The sequence below is a fragment of the Blennius ocellaris genome, assembly GCF_963422515.1.
Source record: "Blennius ocellaris genome assembly, chromosome: 15".
Taxonomy (NCBI): domain Eukaryota; kingdom Metazoa; phylum Chordata; class Actinopteri; order Blenniiformes; family Blenniidae; genus Blennius; species Blennius ocellaris.
Genome location: NC_137664.1, coordinates 16,857,150 through 16,871,648, shown reverse-complemented (window position 1 = coordinate 16,871,648; position 14,499 = coordinate 16,857,150). Strand labels below are relative to the sequence as shown.

Genomic DNA, 14,499 nt, shown 5'->3' with positions numbered 1-14,499 from the left:
TTATGCAATTCACCTCATTTATATTTCTGTCTGTTCCCGAGCAATCTCTCACCTCCGAGCTGTCGAGGCTCGTCGTTTCCCTCGCTCTCCGCACTGCACCCTCCCATCTGCTTTCCTTTCACCCCAGTCCACCCCCTCTGCTTCCAGCAGTGCCCTTCACACAATCATCCCCCCCCCCCCCCCCACACACACACACACACACACACACACACTCACACCCACCACCACCACCCCTGACTCCTACCCTATCCCACCCCACCTCTGCAATCCCCGCTCCCCTCCCTGCCCGAATGACAATGCAAAGCCCAGTAATTTCATGGCTAAGCAGGCCAGATAATCAGCAGTCATATTTCACAGTAAAAGGAATGCAGACTCAGACACTGGCCAGGGTTGGTGGACTGAAAGTGTCGGTGCCATCATTCATATTAATTGCTGCCCCCCCCCCACCATCTATTTATTTAATTTTTTGTTGTTCATTCTTCTTTCTTTACAATTTAACGCTTTACCTAAACATAACCTCACAACAAAGTTTTATTCCACTCTTGTTTTTTCTTCCAGTGTGGTCTGCTCTCATCACATCTGCTTTATATCATCTCATCTCTTCTATCAAACACTCATCTATTCCTTTCTCATTTCCATTAGACATTGTTTCCATCTCTTTTCTTGTTGAAGACATCTCATCTTTTATCTCTTTTCATCTAATATATTCTATTCATCATTTATCTTTGCTCATGTTTGAACATCTCTTCTCATTTGTATCCGTGCTATTCATTTTTTGATCTCCTTCTATCTTATTACCTGATCTCATCTCTTCTCATGTCTTCATATCTTTTTCATTTAATTTGTTCTATTTCCTTATAATTCCATCTGTTCTCTTTTGTCACCTTTTGTCTAATTTCCTTTCATCTTCTTTCGTCTTCAGTCTCAATCCCCTCTTTTTTCATCTCTTCTCATGTCTTCTCATCTTTTCACATCCATTCTCTTCGATTCCCTTCTCATGTTTTTGCTTCATCTCATCGAATCACTTTTCTTCTATTCCCTCTTCATCTCTTCGTTCTTTTTTTCTTCATATCCTTTCTCCTCTCTTATTCTCTCATCTAAGTTTTGCTCTTCTATTCTGAGCCAGTTCTCGTGAGCCTTTTCGTGGGTTGAAGGTTTCCCTCCTGTGTTTGTTCCTCCAATAACCATCTCATACATCGACACTCTACTCCCTGAGACAGCCACTACACAGTTTCACTTAATCACCTCCCAGCTAAGCAGACATTGAATCATATAAATTCAGCAGAAATGAGCCCTGTGCACTTGTTTTTTCTGAGTCCATGTAATCTTTGTGCAAGCTGCAGCTCCATGCTGCCTTCTGTGGGATAGCACACATTAAGCAGGTATATAATTAAGGAGCGCAGTGCGAGTACATTGTGATGCAACGTTGAAACATGTCTGTGTGTATTTGCGGGCTTTTTTCTGTTTCTCTCTTCTGACTCTTCTTCTTTGTCCCTCTGTGTGTCCCAGGTGTGTTTGCTTTCGGCCTGTTTGCCACAGACATATTCGTCAATGCGGGCCAGGTGGTGACCGGGGGTCTCTCGCCCTACTTTCTGTCCGTCTGCAAGCCCAACTACACCGGCACAGAGTGTCGTTTCAACCACCAGTTCATCATCAACGGCAACATCTGCACCGGGAACCCCGTGGTGGTGGAGAACGCACGGCGGTCGTTCCCGTCCAAGGACGCCTCGCTGAGTGTTTACTCCGCTGTTTATCTGACGGTGAGAGGAATGTGCAAGTATTGAACTTTGAGTGACACACGCTTTTACCAGCAGGCACTCATCTCCTAATCTGTCGGAATAGAAGCCATTGAATGAAACGTTAATCATGCAGTTTATTTTCAAATTGATTTTCTAAATTCTAATTCAACACTTCGAAACTTCTGATTATTACTTGTTCGCTCAGTTTTATTGAGTTAAAGGTTACATTTTAAACTGTGCCACCTTAAAATAGCAAGAAAAAAGCCCCCTAAGTGAATATCAATGAAAAGATTTCTTTTAACTTCAGTAATGTTTGCTTTTAAGAGGTAAATCATGATACATTAACTTTTTTTTGATGGAGGAATTCAGTATTTACCAAAAATTTGCGAGAAAATATTTGTATGAAAGCCTGGTTTGGGTTCAAAAAATTTCTCTACGAACACTTAAAACAGACTTTTTGAAGGGTCTTTCAGAGAGCAGCTATTTGGCAACAGATGTCAGCGCAAGGGGAGCGAGCTCCTGGAAAGTGAAAGAGAGAGCAGAAGTGCAGAGAGGAGTACAAGGACGGGCTGCTGATGAAAAAAGGGGTTTGATATCTTCGGCTTCTCGGTTGTTATGGGGAAGAAGTTAAAAGTTCAACGATGTGCGTAAGAAGCCTTAAAGTGTGTGTTTCTAAATGCTGAGAGTCCTCTCACAACTTTCACTCACGCTATTAGATTCCCTTATTAGGTTCATCTTGTAATCTTTTATTCTCTGTGAAAAATAAACCCCTCTTTGTTTTTGGAGAGTTGTTTGGCTCTGATGATGTAATTTTTTTCACATCTTCCTGAACCTGAACCATTTTTTCTGTGCCGTCGGGGCTTTGTGCTGTCTTGAAATGATAAAATATTTCACTGCGATAATGTGGAGAAACCCCTCCAGTTGTTCTGTACAAGACTTGATTTCTGCACTTGTCAAACGAACCCACTCAGCAGGCAGTTTCCCCAAATATTCGGAACAATTTGACATACTTTGGGATGATCCAAGCTGTGTTAAAAAATATTGAAAATGAGGCCAGACTTTTAATGGCTATTGATTTGGATTTATTTCTTCAATAATTAAAACTAAAAACCTGTTGTTTTTTTGTCATAATCGGGTAATTAACCAGTGACGGTTGATGAAAAGATGTGCGACTGTGCCATCATCTGGATGTATGTACATGGAGTACAAGCTAAGAGAAACAGGCTTAAATGACCAGGCCACAGAGAAAACAACTACTGTGATCTGGCCTTAAACTGGATGTCCACCAGACCCCAAGGTTCTCAAGAAGGAGAATTAAATGTTCAGTTGGTGGTTTTTTTTTAAAGCAGTCCAGAAACGCCCTTTTTAAGAAACAGTGACATGTAAGACTACGCTCGTGAAAATCTGTCCATCGTATTTGCTCATTGTCACATAGTATCTGTTTAATTAATCTGTTAGCAGTATTTTCCCCGTCATGACCTGCCCTGTTCTGCCTCTGATTGGCTCGTCAGCCTTCATGCTGCACAGTAAACACATTAACCAATCAGATCAGTGAGTACAGTGAATACCAGCCAGTTCCAGGCAGTGTCAGGCAGATCATGGCTTCATCATCCTCATGGGTAAAAATAGGTTATCTGGTTTGTAGATACTTCAGAGTGGTGCATCGGGGGGGATTTGGAGAGGGTGTATGTAATTCTGACTGAAAAAGAAGTGGGTATCTTCTGTATACCCAGGAATACACCACTGATTATATAGGCCTTCCACCAACTATCAGAAATAGATAAGAAGAAATGTCCTGCCAGATCATCATCTCACTATCAGCATCAGTTGAAAATAGACACGTAGGTGAACAAATACACAACCAGAATTAGTCCATAATTGACCATAATTACTTGAGAAGAGACAGAATCTGGATTTATTATGATCCCATAATCCTCATGTCAGTAGATAACCGGCTTGAATTGATTTCGACATCCTCCAAGAACCAATGCAAATGGAGAAATTATGCTTGCTTTAATCATAATTGATCTGTTGATGACCAGAATCCATAGGAGACGTACAATCAATAGACGGCTGAGAATTTTAGAATTACTTGTGAGAAGATGTACAGAAATAAATGTCCAAGGAATTTCACGAGAAAATGTGTATTGATTGGCATATTCTGGAAGTTTAATCACAACCAGAAGTTAAAAAAAACTTGGACATAATCCAGATGTCAACTGATGACCAGAATATTCTGTGAAAAAATGTTTGAAGTCTTCGTGACAAAAAAGAATCCGTTGAAACATGCAGTTCTATTGCATAATTCTCACTTCATGGCCTGATAATCATGAACGTGGAAGGATTAAAGATGTGTCATGAGATCAAGAAATACTGTCAAAGGCATTTTTGTGTTTTCATTTCAAGGAAGGTTCAGTTTCGCATGGCATCGTTTTGAAAATGATGTTGGTTTACACAGAAATATAAGAAATGCTGAAAATTATGTAGTTCGAATGCTAGGCCAACGAAACAGAAAACAATCTGCTCTAAACATTAATGATGGTGCGTACATGGACCATGGAAACGTAGTTGGTACCATTTTCAGAAAGTTCCAACTTGGGATACATTTTCAAAAAGGAAAGCATCGTTGTCGTTTAAACAGACACCCAAAGCGGAACGAGAGTTGACTGTTTTCACTTGAAAGCAGTCGGATATTGATTAACCGGAAAAAATAGCCAAAAAAAAGATGATGACAAAACCCTGCTCCCCACTGACGACCACTGGGAGAAAAAAATAGACTTGATAACACTTTGAAATAAAGTGATTATAAACTGCCAATCTGGTTGAGTAAGGAGGAATTGTTGCATCGTCTTCCACAATTGTTCTGATCAAGTCTCCCTGCTGTTCTTCCTCTCAGATGTACATCACCAGCACCATCAAGACGAAGTCCAGCCGCCTGGCCAAGCCGGTGCTCTGCCTGGGCACGCTCTGTACGGCTTTCCTCACCGGCCTCAACCGAGTCTCAGAGTATCGAAACCACTGTTCAGATGTAGTGGCTGGATTTATACTCGGATCAGCCGTTGCATTGTTTCTGGTGAGCGGAAAAAAAAGTTTGGAAAGTGTATGTGTGTCCAAAGAGATTAAAAGAGAGGGTGATTATTCCGAGGTGGATATTGGTCATGAGTTATTTTCAAATTATAATAAGAATTTTAAGCTTCACTTCACTGACCCAAGCAGTAATTGCATGATTAATTCAGAATGCAGCCTGTAACATGAGTCCGGTACCATTTCAACGTCAGCCGCAATGCAAATTTATGTCCTGAATTTCTTTAATGCAGCCCATTTCTTAGTGGCAGAATGAAGTGTCGGTGAGGCCACACGGGGAGAAAAAGTTAAGGAAGAGGTGATTTGGAGGAGCGGGTGTAAAACAGGACGACACGTGGTTAATCCTTGGATTGCTTCAAGGAGGCTTTATATAATTAAAGATTATAGGATGAAGTTGAAGATGGACCAGTTGATTGAAGGAATAGGAATTAGAGCAGAATGTACAGAGGATTTCTACTGAGATCTGGAGTTTCGTCTTTCATTTGAGGAGCGCATTAAGATGTAGAAGGCAGGTAAACATTAATTTTAGTTATTGTGTTTAAAGCAGGGATGATGACTGTCAGTTAAAGGAACCACTGAGCTCATTAATTCAGATCCTGCACTCCAGAGGTAAGGGTTATTTTTATGTACCTTATCAAAACAATTGCCGTAATGTTGGATAAAGCTACAGACTTTTTCTTCCCAAGCAAGACGCTAATTTTCCTGTTCTGCAGCGCGTGATTGTAAAAATCAAGCCCACTCTCCTGTGAAGCTTTTTCAAACAGCCTCGCTTCTACCGAAAATTAAAACGCCTTTGTCAACATCAGATTCTCGATGCCGAGTATTTAAATGCCAGCGTGGTGATTACAGTCGAAACCCTCAAGTTATATTTGGATTGGAGTGGAAAGCCCACTGAGCAGGAAGGAAGGGAAGGAAGGTGGAGGGATCCCCTCCATCCCCACCCACCATCACAAATCCAAAAAGATTTATTTAACAGCCTCAGAGGCTTCATTACTTGTAATTGCTGCTGGGCCATGAGCGTCAAAGCAGGCAGGAGTGTGAATAAGCGTAGAAACAAGGGTGCGACGTAGAAGGGACTTGGGAAAGAGGAAATGCGGGTTGGATTGCTGCTTGATTTAACCCGTTAGGACCTGAATCAACATTGGCATGGTCCTCGTTTTGGAGAAAACTGCAAAGAGAACAATTGAGAGATGATGATGTGGTATTCAGATCTGTGATATAAATTCAAAAATCCATTAAGTTTGGTTCATCGCAGGTGCTAGAGTAGGACAAGCGTGTCAAACTAATTTGAGTTCAGGGGCCACACACTTCCTGATTTCATCTCAAGTGGGCCGGACCTGTAAATTTGTGCCATAATAAGCTTTAGATTTAAACTTTAAAGCTTCTTTTGTTGTCGTGCCGAGTGTACCTGATGAAAATAGCCACATTTAAAAAAAAAAAAAACAACAACAACATTTACTACAGAAAATGTCTACAATCTCAACAAAAAGCCAAATTTTATTTTACTTTCTGCTTCAAAATACAGTTAAATGTATAAAATATCAGCATGGCTTTGAGGCTAATGCTAATAGCAGCGGGATAACTATCTTTCACGACAGCATTACCAGTATCTCAGGTCTCAGTTGTAAGCTTTAAAAAAAAAAGTCTTTGAAATTTGTACTATTTGTCTGGTGGTTGGGAGGCCAGGAAAGGCCCACTGCCTTACGTTTGACACCCTTTGCTGTAAGATGATAATCTAACACAAAAGCAAGTATATAAATAATAAATGATCCCGCTGCACTGTTGGATTTGTCAAAATTAAGCATGTCAGTTCCAGTCATCCCTGCTATGATCTCTGTCGTCACGTTGTGGCACCAGTGAGCAGCAGTTTGACCTTGGAGCCTGATAAGAGGGAGGAGCCCTGCATCCCACTCTTTAATGAAGCACATAAGCTTGTCACCATTGACCCCATAAAAACTGACAGACACTGAAACATTGAGCTCCAGGGAAAGATTACCACACGTAAGTCCATCATTAGCTCAGCGATGTTGAAACGGCTCGTTTCCAGCTGATTATCAAGCGCACCAGCGAGTGCGGGACGCCCGGTATGACACGCTAAAGGACCAAATGATCGAGTTGAAGTTTATCCAGGTCTTGTCATGAGAGAACTGAGGCATTGTGATGGACTGTTATCAGGGGGGAAATTAATTGATAAAGGAAAAGTAGAAAGCGAGCATAGTTAAAACCCTCATGCTGTCGGTGTTCACGGAGAGGATTTGACCGGATTCGTCAAACAAGCGACTGCTTTAGTTCTTCTAGCGATTTGCCCTCTGCCAGCAGAGAGAGGGATCAGTGTGCAAGCGTCTGGTTCGCTTTGGTTTCCAGGATGATGTACCGAGACGAATGGGTCCGCTGAATCCAAAAAAGGACCTGATACAATCAACATAAATAAGTTGCGATCTTAAAAACCTTAAATTCAGCCCAAGAACATCCAAGTATATTTCTCGCCTTCATGTGAAGTTATGCTGATCAAATGTCTTGAAATAACTTCCAAAGAAAGGGATTTTTACTCGGCATTTTAATGGAAAGAAACACATTTTTCTCTGCACTTAACTGAGATAATAGGTGACAGCTGGGTTGGCGTTGGCTTTGCCTGGATGACAGGGTACAAAATGGAAAGAGGTGCTTCAGTCGAGTGAAAACAAGAATGCTAATGTCATACAGAGATGCATTTAAACCACCCACTTCAGCTTACAGTTTGGACAGATATTGATGCAAACAATCCATTGTGATGCTGCAAAGTGTGCAGATTCGGCCGCGGCGGGCGTAATTTGCTCATTTACCTGGCCTGAAAGTGCGAGGGATTCATTTTTCCGTGGGCTCACCACAAACAAGGAAACCCTTAGCGTCCTCCAGCAGCGGATCGGTCCACTTCATTTTCTCTTTTTGCCTGCGCCCGAGGGCATGGGAGGCATCTGGTCAGGGGAGATCTCCCCCGGGCTGCCAGCTTTAAGTACAGAGACACAGGAAGCTTGTTGTCTTCTGTCACCTGAACGAGAGGGCTGGACTGACACAAGTAATTCTAATTAAAAGAGTGAGGGTGGAGAAGCAGGAAGAAAAAGATATCTTAAGTGGATGCCTTATCTGATTTTTTTTCCCATTATGAATTTTGCAAACAGATTATCATAAAATGGAATAAATCGAGGGTAAAACAATGAATTATTTATGTAAAACACACATTTTATGAAATAATTTTATTACATGGAAATGTCAAATTGATAAAATGCTCTTAAATTCCAAACTATTAGCGCGACAGTTTCAACAGTGGCATACGATATATAATAACTGTCTAATATTTCAAAGAGTTACTCTTTTTATAGATTCGAGCAGCTATTAACAATAATATTGTTAGTAGTATTATTCCAGATGCAAGAAACTGGATCAGGGGGAAGTGGTTCAGTTTCTATGTGTCTCTACGTGTTGGCCTCATCCTCCTTCACTTCCATAAAAATCGGTCCTGTGGCCACCTTTTATGCACTGCCTTTAAGTTTTTACACACACTTAAAAACTTTATATTACTGCCATAACTGTTACAATCACGAAAATATAACCTTGTCTAGTTAAAAAAAAACAACCTCTGAGGTACAGCTGGTTGCTTTTTATTCAACGATATATCAGATAAGTACTGTTGTAGCAAGTTTTATTTCTTCTTCATTGAATCTAAAAAGTGCAGGAAATATGATATATGCTCTGCTTGCAATGCCTTTTACCAACCAAAGTCAGTTACTGTTTATCATCTATCTATATCCCCACAAGGTGAATTGCAAATACTCCCAATCTCATCTCGGTTCAGCATTTTATTTATACACCTCCGATTATTTTAAACTAATGTTATTTTAAAGTTTTCCCTGATACAACCAATGGCTACATTACATAAGGATTCTTGGTCAAAACTTACCCATAATTAAATCTGCAGTTTGTGAAAAAGCAGATATCGGTATTTTGGACCGAGGTGGTTTCACTGTTTTAGTAACAATAACGAACATAATACAACAATGAGGCCAAGAACTGAGCAGCAAAATGCTGCAGTGAATGCTGACTTTCTTTATATTAATTACATGAGCTTCAAGTCCATTCTGTGAGGGGAGAGTTTGTTCAAATATGCATGGTGAGGATGTTAAAGCCATGGAGTGACACACGTTTTAAATCAAGGGATTAGTTGCATCTTGAGTGGGCTGGGTCGGTAAAATGATGCCATATTAACCTTTTAAAAAATTGTTTTTGTCATTGTGGCACAGAATATATGTGTCCATATTTTCATAAAAACCAAACAATTACAAATGAAAATTACTACAATATGAAAATGGAGCCAATTTTAATGAAACCTTCTGGTGCGAAATACAGTCTGTCCAAAAAAAGCTGTTGCATTATTCATGTTTTTACAAACTCACCCTGTCTGCCTGGCTTTAAGCTGATGCCAGTTTGTTATCTTTCATAGCAGCATCATTGATGCTTCAGCTCGGGTCTCAGTGTTGTGTTGTTTCTGCTACTCTTAGGAAAAGTGTTATAAAATCTGTGTTTTCTTGAATTGTTTTACAATTTGCTTGGTGCTTCTGGCTGGCCAGATTGGAGCCTCTTGTGGTCCGATTTTGGTCCACGGGCCTTATGTTTGACACCTCTTCTTTAACGACTAAGGGCCCCGAGAAGGTCCAAGGAAGGGGATTTTAGAAAGAATTGTGTGTGTGTGTGTGTGTGTGTGTGTGTGTGTGTGTGTGTGTGTGTGTGTGTGTGTGTGTGTGTGTGTGTGTGTGTGTGTGTGTGTGTGTGTGTGTGTGTGTGTGTGTGTGTGTGTGTAAAATTCCCCCGTTCAACATGTTTTATTGTGGAATAGGTAAAGTATCCATTTTAAAAACTGTCTTGGGGATCTTCTTAAAATAACACTTTTTGCAAATATGTCTCTTATGCAAGTTTTTATGTTGACTGCAAGATAATGTGCTTATTTGTTGTGTTTGTGTACTGCAAGCTTTGTGTTTCATCACTGTACATGATTGCATTTGGATTAGCTTTTAAAATATGGGACACATTCTTGTACCCCGTGAAGTTTTTTCTGGTTTTAGACCCCGTTTACCCAACAACATTTGTGAAAGTGCATCAAAGTTGCACGTTTTCACCTGCGTCCACAAAGACGGGATCAGAACGTTTTGTTAAAGTTGCGTCGTCCCCCAAATTGCAACACACATTTTTTTTAAGCATTTTTGTGTAGACGGGGCCTGAAACCATTCAAATGTTCCCATTTAAGAACAGGAGAGAGAACCATATTTCAGTTTAACAGGTGTCTTGTGTGTGTGTGTGTGTTGGGGGGGGTGCTTGGATCCACTAAAACCCTAAAAAGCCTGCTGTGTGGTCTCACTCTTCATACTGAATAGTTGTCATGCTTTGCAGGGTATATGTGTTGTGAACAACTTCAAAGGCGTCCACAGTGCAGCAGCTAAACAGAAGACCGAGGACTACCGCGGTCTGCCTCTTATGACTTTTCCCCGTGTGGAGAGCCCGCTGGAGACCCTCAGCGCACAGGTAGCTAAAAACACTTAACCTGGAATCCCCCAAATCGTTAATCTTCCATGATGCGCATTATCTTCCTCCATTAATTAGCAGAGCTCCCTCGGGGCGCCGAGCTTAAAACTAAAGTCCCCCTTTGGACAGCTGAAGTTTAATGTGCTGGAATGTGGTTTGTACTGTAACTTCTTCTCAGTTGTGTAAGTGTAAGTTGTGTGTTGGGAGTTTTTATTGGGGTTTTTTATGTGACGCTTTGTTTCTATGAACTTGTAAAGACAGGCTTCAAGGTCACAATGTCTCTTTCTATTTTTCTATTTCTTTCTTTCTTTCTTTCTTTCTTTCTTTCTTTCTTTCTTTCTTTCTTTCTTTCTTTCTTTCTTTCTTTCTTTCTTTCTTTCTTTCTTTCTTTCTTTCTTTCCACATAAAGCTATAACACCTAACAAGCATGCCATGACCTTTGCACTAAACCAGGGGTGTCAAACTCTACTACATAAAAAAAAAAACTAGAACTATTAATCTTGTCTTTTTGCAATGTCTTTCTTTGAGTGCAACAAATGATCAATATATCATGAAGAAGTTCATATTTGATGAATATAATTTCAACAATATTCTTCCTCAGTTCACCATGTGCTTTACTACTTACAACTCATTGTTTTTTTTTTCTTTCACTATTTACATCTTACAAAGAGTATTTTTTTATCAAATTCTGGAAGTTATCTTTAAAGTCGACACATTTTTACATCTGTGTGGTAATCCTGATTATCTGAGCTGATTCACCACATAATACAGACCAAAGTGGAAGGAAGATGTTATACCCCCGTGTGCCCTTGGTGGTTAAGTAAATATATTGCAGGTAATGTCATTATTCCACTCAGATGGCTAACTTCATGTTGCAGGCGAGATTTCCGTATGTTTGACACCCCTGCACGAAGTCCTTCCTCCGTAACGCACACTCCTCCACAGAGCACTCCCTTTCACCCTTTGACGATGACTCTCCTCTACCTCTTTCATTTCCACACCTCCTCTCCTTCCATTTTTTTTTCTCTCCCTATCTCCTCTTCCTCCGTTCTTCCTCCCTCCCCGACACCCGCTTTTCAGAACCACTCGGCATCGATGACGGAGGTCACATGACTAAGGGGGCAGCACCGGGTCACGTTTGCGTCTCCACAGCACTTCCAGACACAATGACGAGGGACGCATGCCACGTGGCGCCGATTGCTTGCCGAAACTTCAAAAATAACCCACTCCTGATATATCTTGTTTGAATCACCCCTGGGGGGACAAAATGCTCCATGTTTGCAATGGTTTTTCTTCTAGTTGGGCTATGCTCAGAATCCCGCCGCAAAGGTACACAGATCACACCAGTGTCAAAACACAAATCACAAAGCACAGATTTTTTTTTTTTTTTTTTTTATTCTTCCAGGTCATTTTGAAATCATTCAGAACATGGCACAGTTTTCTCCCCCTCCCGAGGTGTGCTGTTTGTAGTTAGAGGATGGTGTTTTGTACATTTTGTATGAGCGAGTGCTGTAGCCAATCCCGACGATGTTCAAGCCTGCACACTTCCTGTTGGCCGACTCACTCTTACGTCTTACGTCACCGCATCCCGTCAGGTGAGACGCCTCGTCCGAACCACCGCATCCACCCCACTCCAGTCTGAAAAGAAAAATCAGCTATGGATTTAAAAAAAAAAAAATTGATCGATGTTGTTGTTGTTCTGTGGTGTTTGTCATTTGTACAGAAAAAAAAAAAGACAGAACCCTTCTTTTTATTATCCCTTTCTGTACATTAATGGACCTTGTCAGGTCATATTTTTTAAGGATTTTTGTTAATCTGTATGAATATTATGATCCATTTGGACCTGTTTGCCTGCTGTAAACCTGGATATGTTTTGGTATCAGTTTAGGTGTTCTGGGGAACAACTCCTCCCCCTCCTCTCTTTTCAGGAGGAAAAAAAACGGTAAAGGAAGAGTCACTGGGACGTCCTCTGAGTCAGAAATTGGGGTTTGGCGCCTGCAGTGCCACGTTATCAGCCGCAATATATGAAAATGTGATTGGCTGAAACAGTTCTGTGTGAGTGTGTTTCACCCCAATTTCCTGATTCGTTGTGATGTTGGCAGGTCCAGCCTGCGCCAGATAAACCTGAAGATCTCACCGGTGTGTTTACATAATTAAATATGAACTGAAACTCCAGTGGAAGACGTCTCTATGGAAAGTAACTAGTGACGAGATAGAAATGCTCCAGTGATATCTTGGAGGCTCGTCTGGCCCTTTCGGTGGGAATCAGTCCAGTGACTCCTGCTTTGCCTGTTTCCTCCTCCACACCCCTCCCATCTCCCTCCCCCCCGACCCACCAGTGGATTGTGATGCAATGTTGTGACTCCATTTCCTATTGGAAGATATGCCCAGCATGAAGAGAGAAGTCAAAAATGTTTTATAGATATTACTCATTATCATTGTGATTATAATTGTCTTTTACTTTTGAGAACAAAAAAAAAAAGCATTTCATTTGAAATGCTACATATATTTTTTTTTTCTTGGTTTGTCCACAAATTAAATAGTCAGTAGCAACAATCTGGTGTCGTGTTTTTCATCTGTTGCCTGAATGCTTTGCCACATTTTGCGACAGTGCGAGCGAAGAAAGAGATGGACGATCCATCTTGAGAGTCGGCGTGAGCAAGTTACCTTGATGGAAGAAGCCGGTAAAGTGTTTGTCCTTGTGAACGCTTGAATATCTCGAGGTTTTTTTTGGTTTGTTGCTTAAATTTCTCTCTGCCCGCAAGCTGTGCCTTGTGGTATCGCTTCTGCTGCATACAAAACCCTGCTATCTTGGCAGGCTCATCTACAGCCTAAAGGTATGGTCACATTATCCTTCAGTCCTGCAAACGCTCTCTCAAAGAAGATGTGATGTCAAGGTTTTGATGGGAGTAATAAAGAAGTATCGATCGGAGGGATCACGGACTGTTAGATATTGGACATGGTCTACTCAGACATTGCGACATGAGATAATGTGCTAAAGAGGTCTGGCGCACACTGGAATAGCTTTTAACCATTTATCCTATCTATATATATTGAAAGTTAAACAAAAGTGTTTTTATTTATTTTTTTTGCTTTTCAGTATTCAACAAGGTACAGAAACTGAAGATACTTATTTAAAACGTATTCATTTAAAAGTTGGAGCAAAAACATTATAGAAATACATCAATTGGATTGCAAATGTCTCCGTTATGTCTGTTTACTAATGTGCATCCAGCTGTATTATTGGGATGTGGCGGGGGAAGATTAGCTGGAGCCCGGTGTCGCTCAGTCTGATGTCTCCAATGATTTACTTATTAGTTCCGTCAAAGTTCACTTATTCATGTGAAGATGCTCTATAATCCACTTATCAACATGCAGACAGCTGTCATGATGGTAAAACAAAGTTTATTTAGAGCCACAGCGGCGCTACAGTGGATACAGACTAATGTGAACGTCTCAAAGAGGATGACATCTGTCGTGGTTGCTACGATTAATGTGAGGCTCCTCCATTGAACTGGAGTTTTAGTGAAACGACCATCTTTGAAACTACAGTGAAAATGAAACAAGACTTGAGCTTGAATAATGTTGTGACCTCAATGCCACGTTTCGGTTTCCACCATCACTTCGGTTTAGTATTAAGTTTGTGAGGGCATCCTGATTTCTGACCACTTGCCAGAAAAATCTAAACCACCCGGGTGTATGGGCCAAATCTTTTCCCTTTTAGGACACCTGAGGTAATTTTATCCACTGAATGGTTATTTGTCTTAACATATGTATAGTTTCATGCTTCAGCACATTTAAAATGGTGTTAGTCACATTGATTCTTTGAGGCACACTCGGCATGGCTCTGTTGGTATAGCAGTTGTCTCCCAATGGGAAGGTTGCAGGTTTGATTCCCATCTCCACCTCTACATGCCAATGTGTCTTTGGACACTGAAATCCAAAGTGCTCCCATTGGAGTGACAGTGCCTTGCATGCAGCCTTCATTGGTGTGTGTGAATGTTTGAGTGAATTGGTGTATGTGATGAACCATGTAAAGCTTTGGGGCTGCTCATGCAGCTGAAAGGCACTGTACAAGTGAAGTCCATTTTTACCATTTAGAACATATCAGTGGAGACAACGC

General features: G+C 40.9%; 1 protein-coding gene across 1 annotated transcript in view; it reads left to right on the top strand.

Moving 5' to 3' along the window:
* The window catches only part of plppr1 (phospholipid phosphatase related 1), a 65,197-nt gene extending 52,279 nt beyond the window's left edge, over positions 1-12,918 (top strand). Inside the window, exons 5-8 of the mRNA XM_080509748.1 lie at positions 1,510-1,760; positions 4,636-4,812; positions 10,245-10,376; positions 10,786-12,918. Coding sequence (XP_080365874.1) covers positions 1,510-1,760; positions 4,636-4,812; positions 10,245-10,376; positions 10,786-10,791 — 566 coding nt within the window. The 3' untranslated portion in view covers positions 10,792-12,918. The remainder of the gene's footprint in view (positions 1-1,509; positions 1,761-4,635; positions 4,813-10,244; positions 10,377-10,785) is intronic.
* The last annotated feature ends 1,581 nt before the right edge of the window (positions 12,919-14,499 follow it).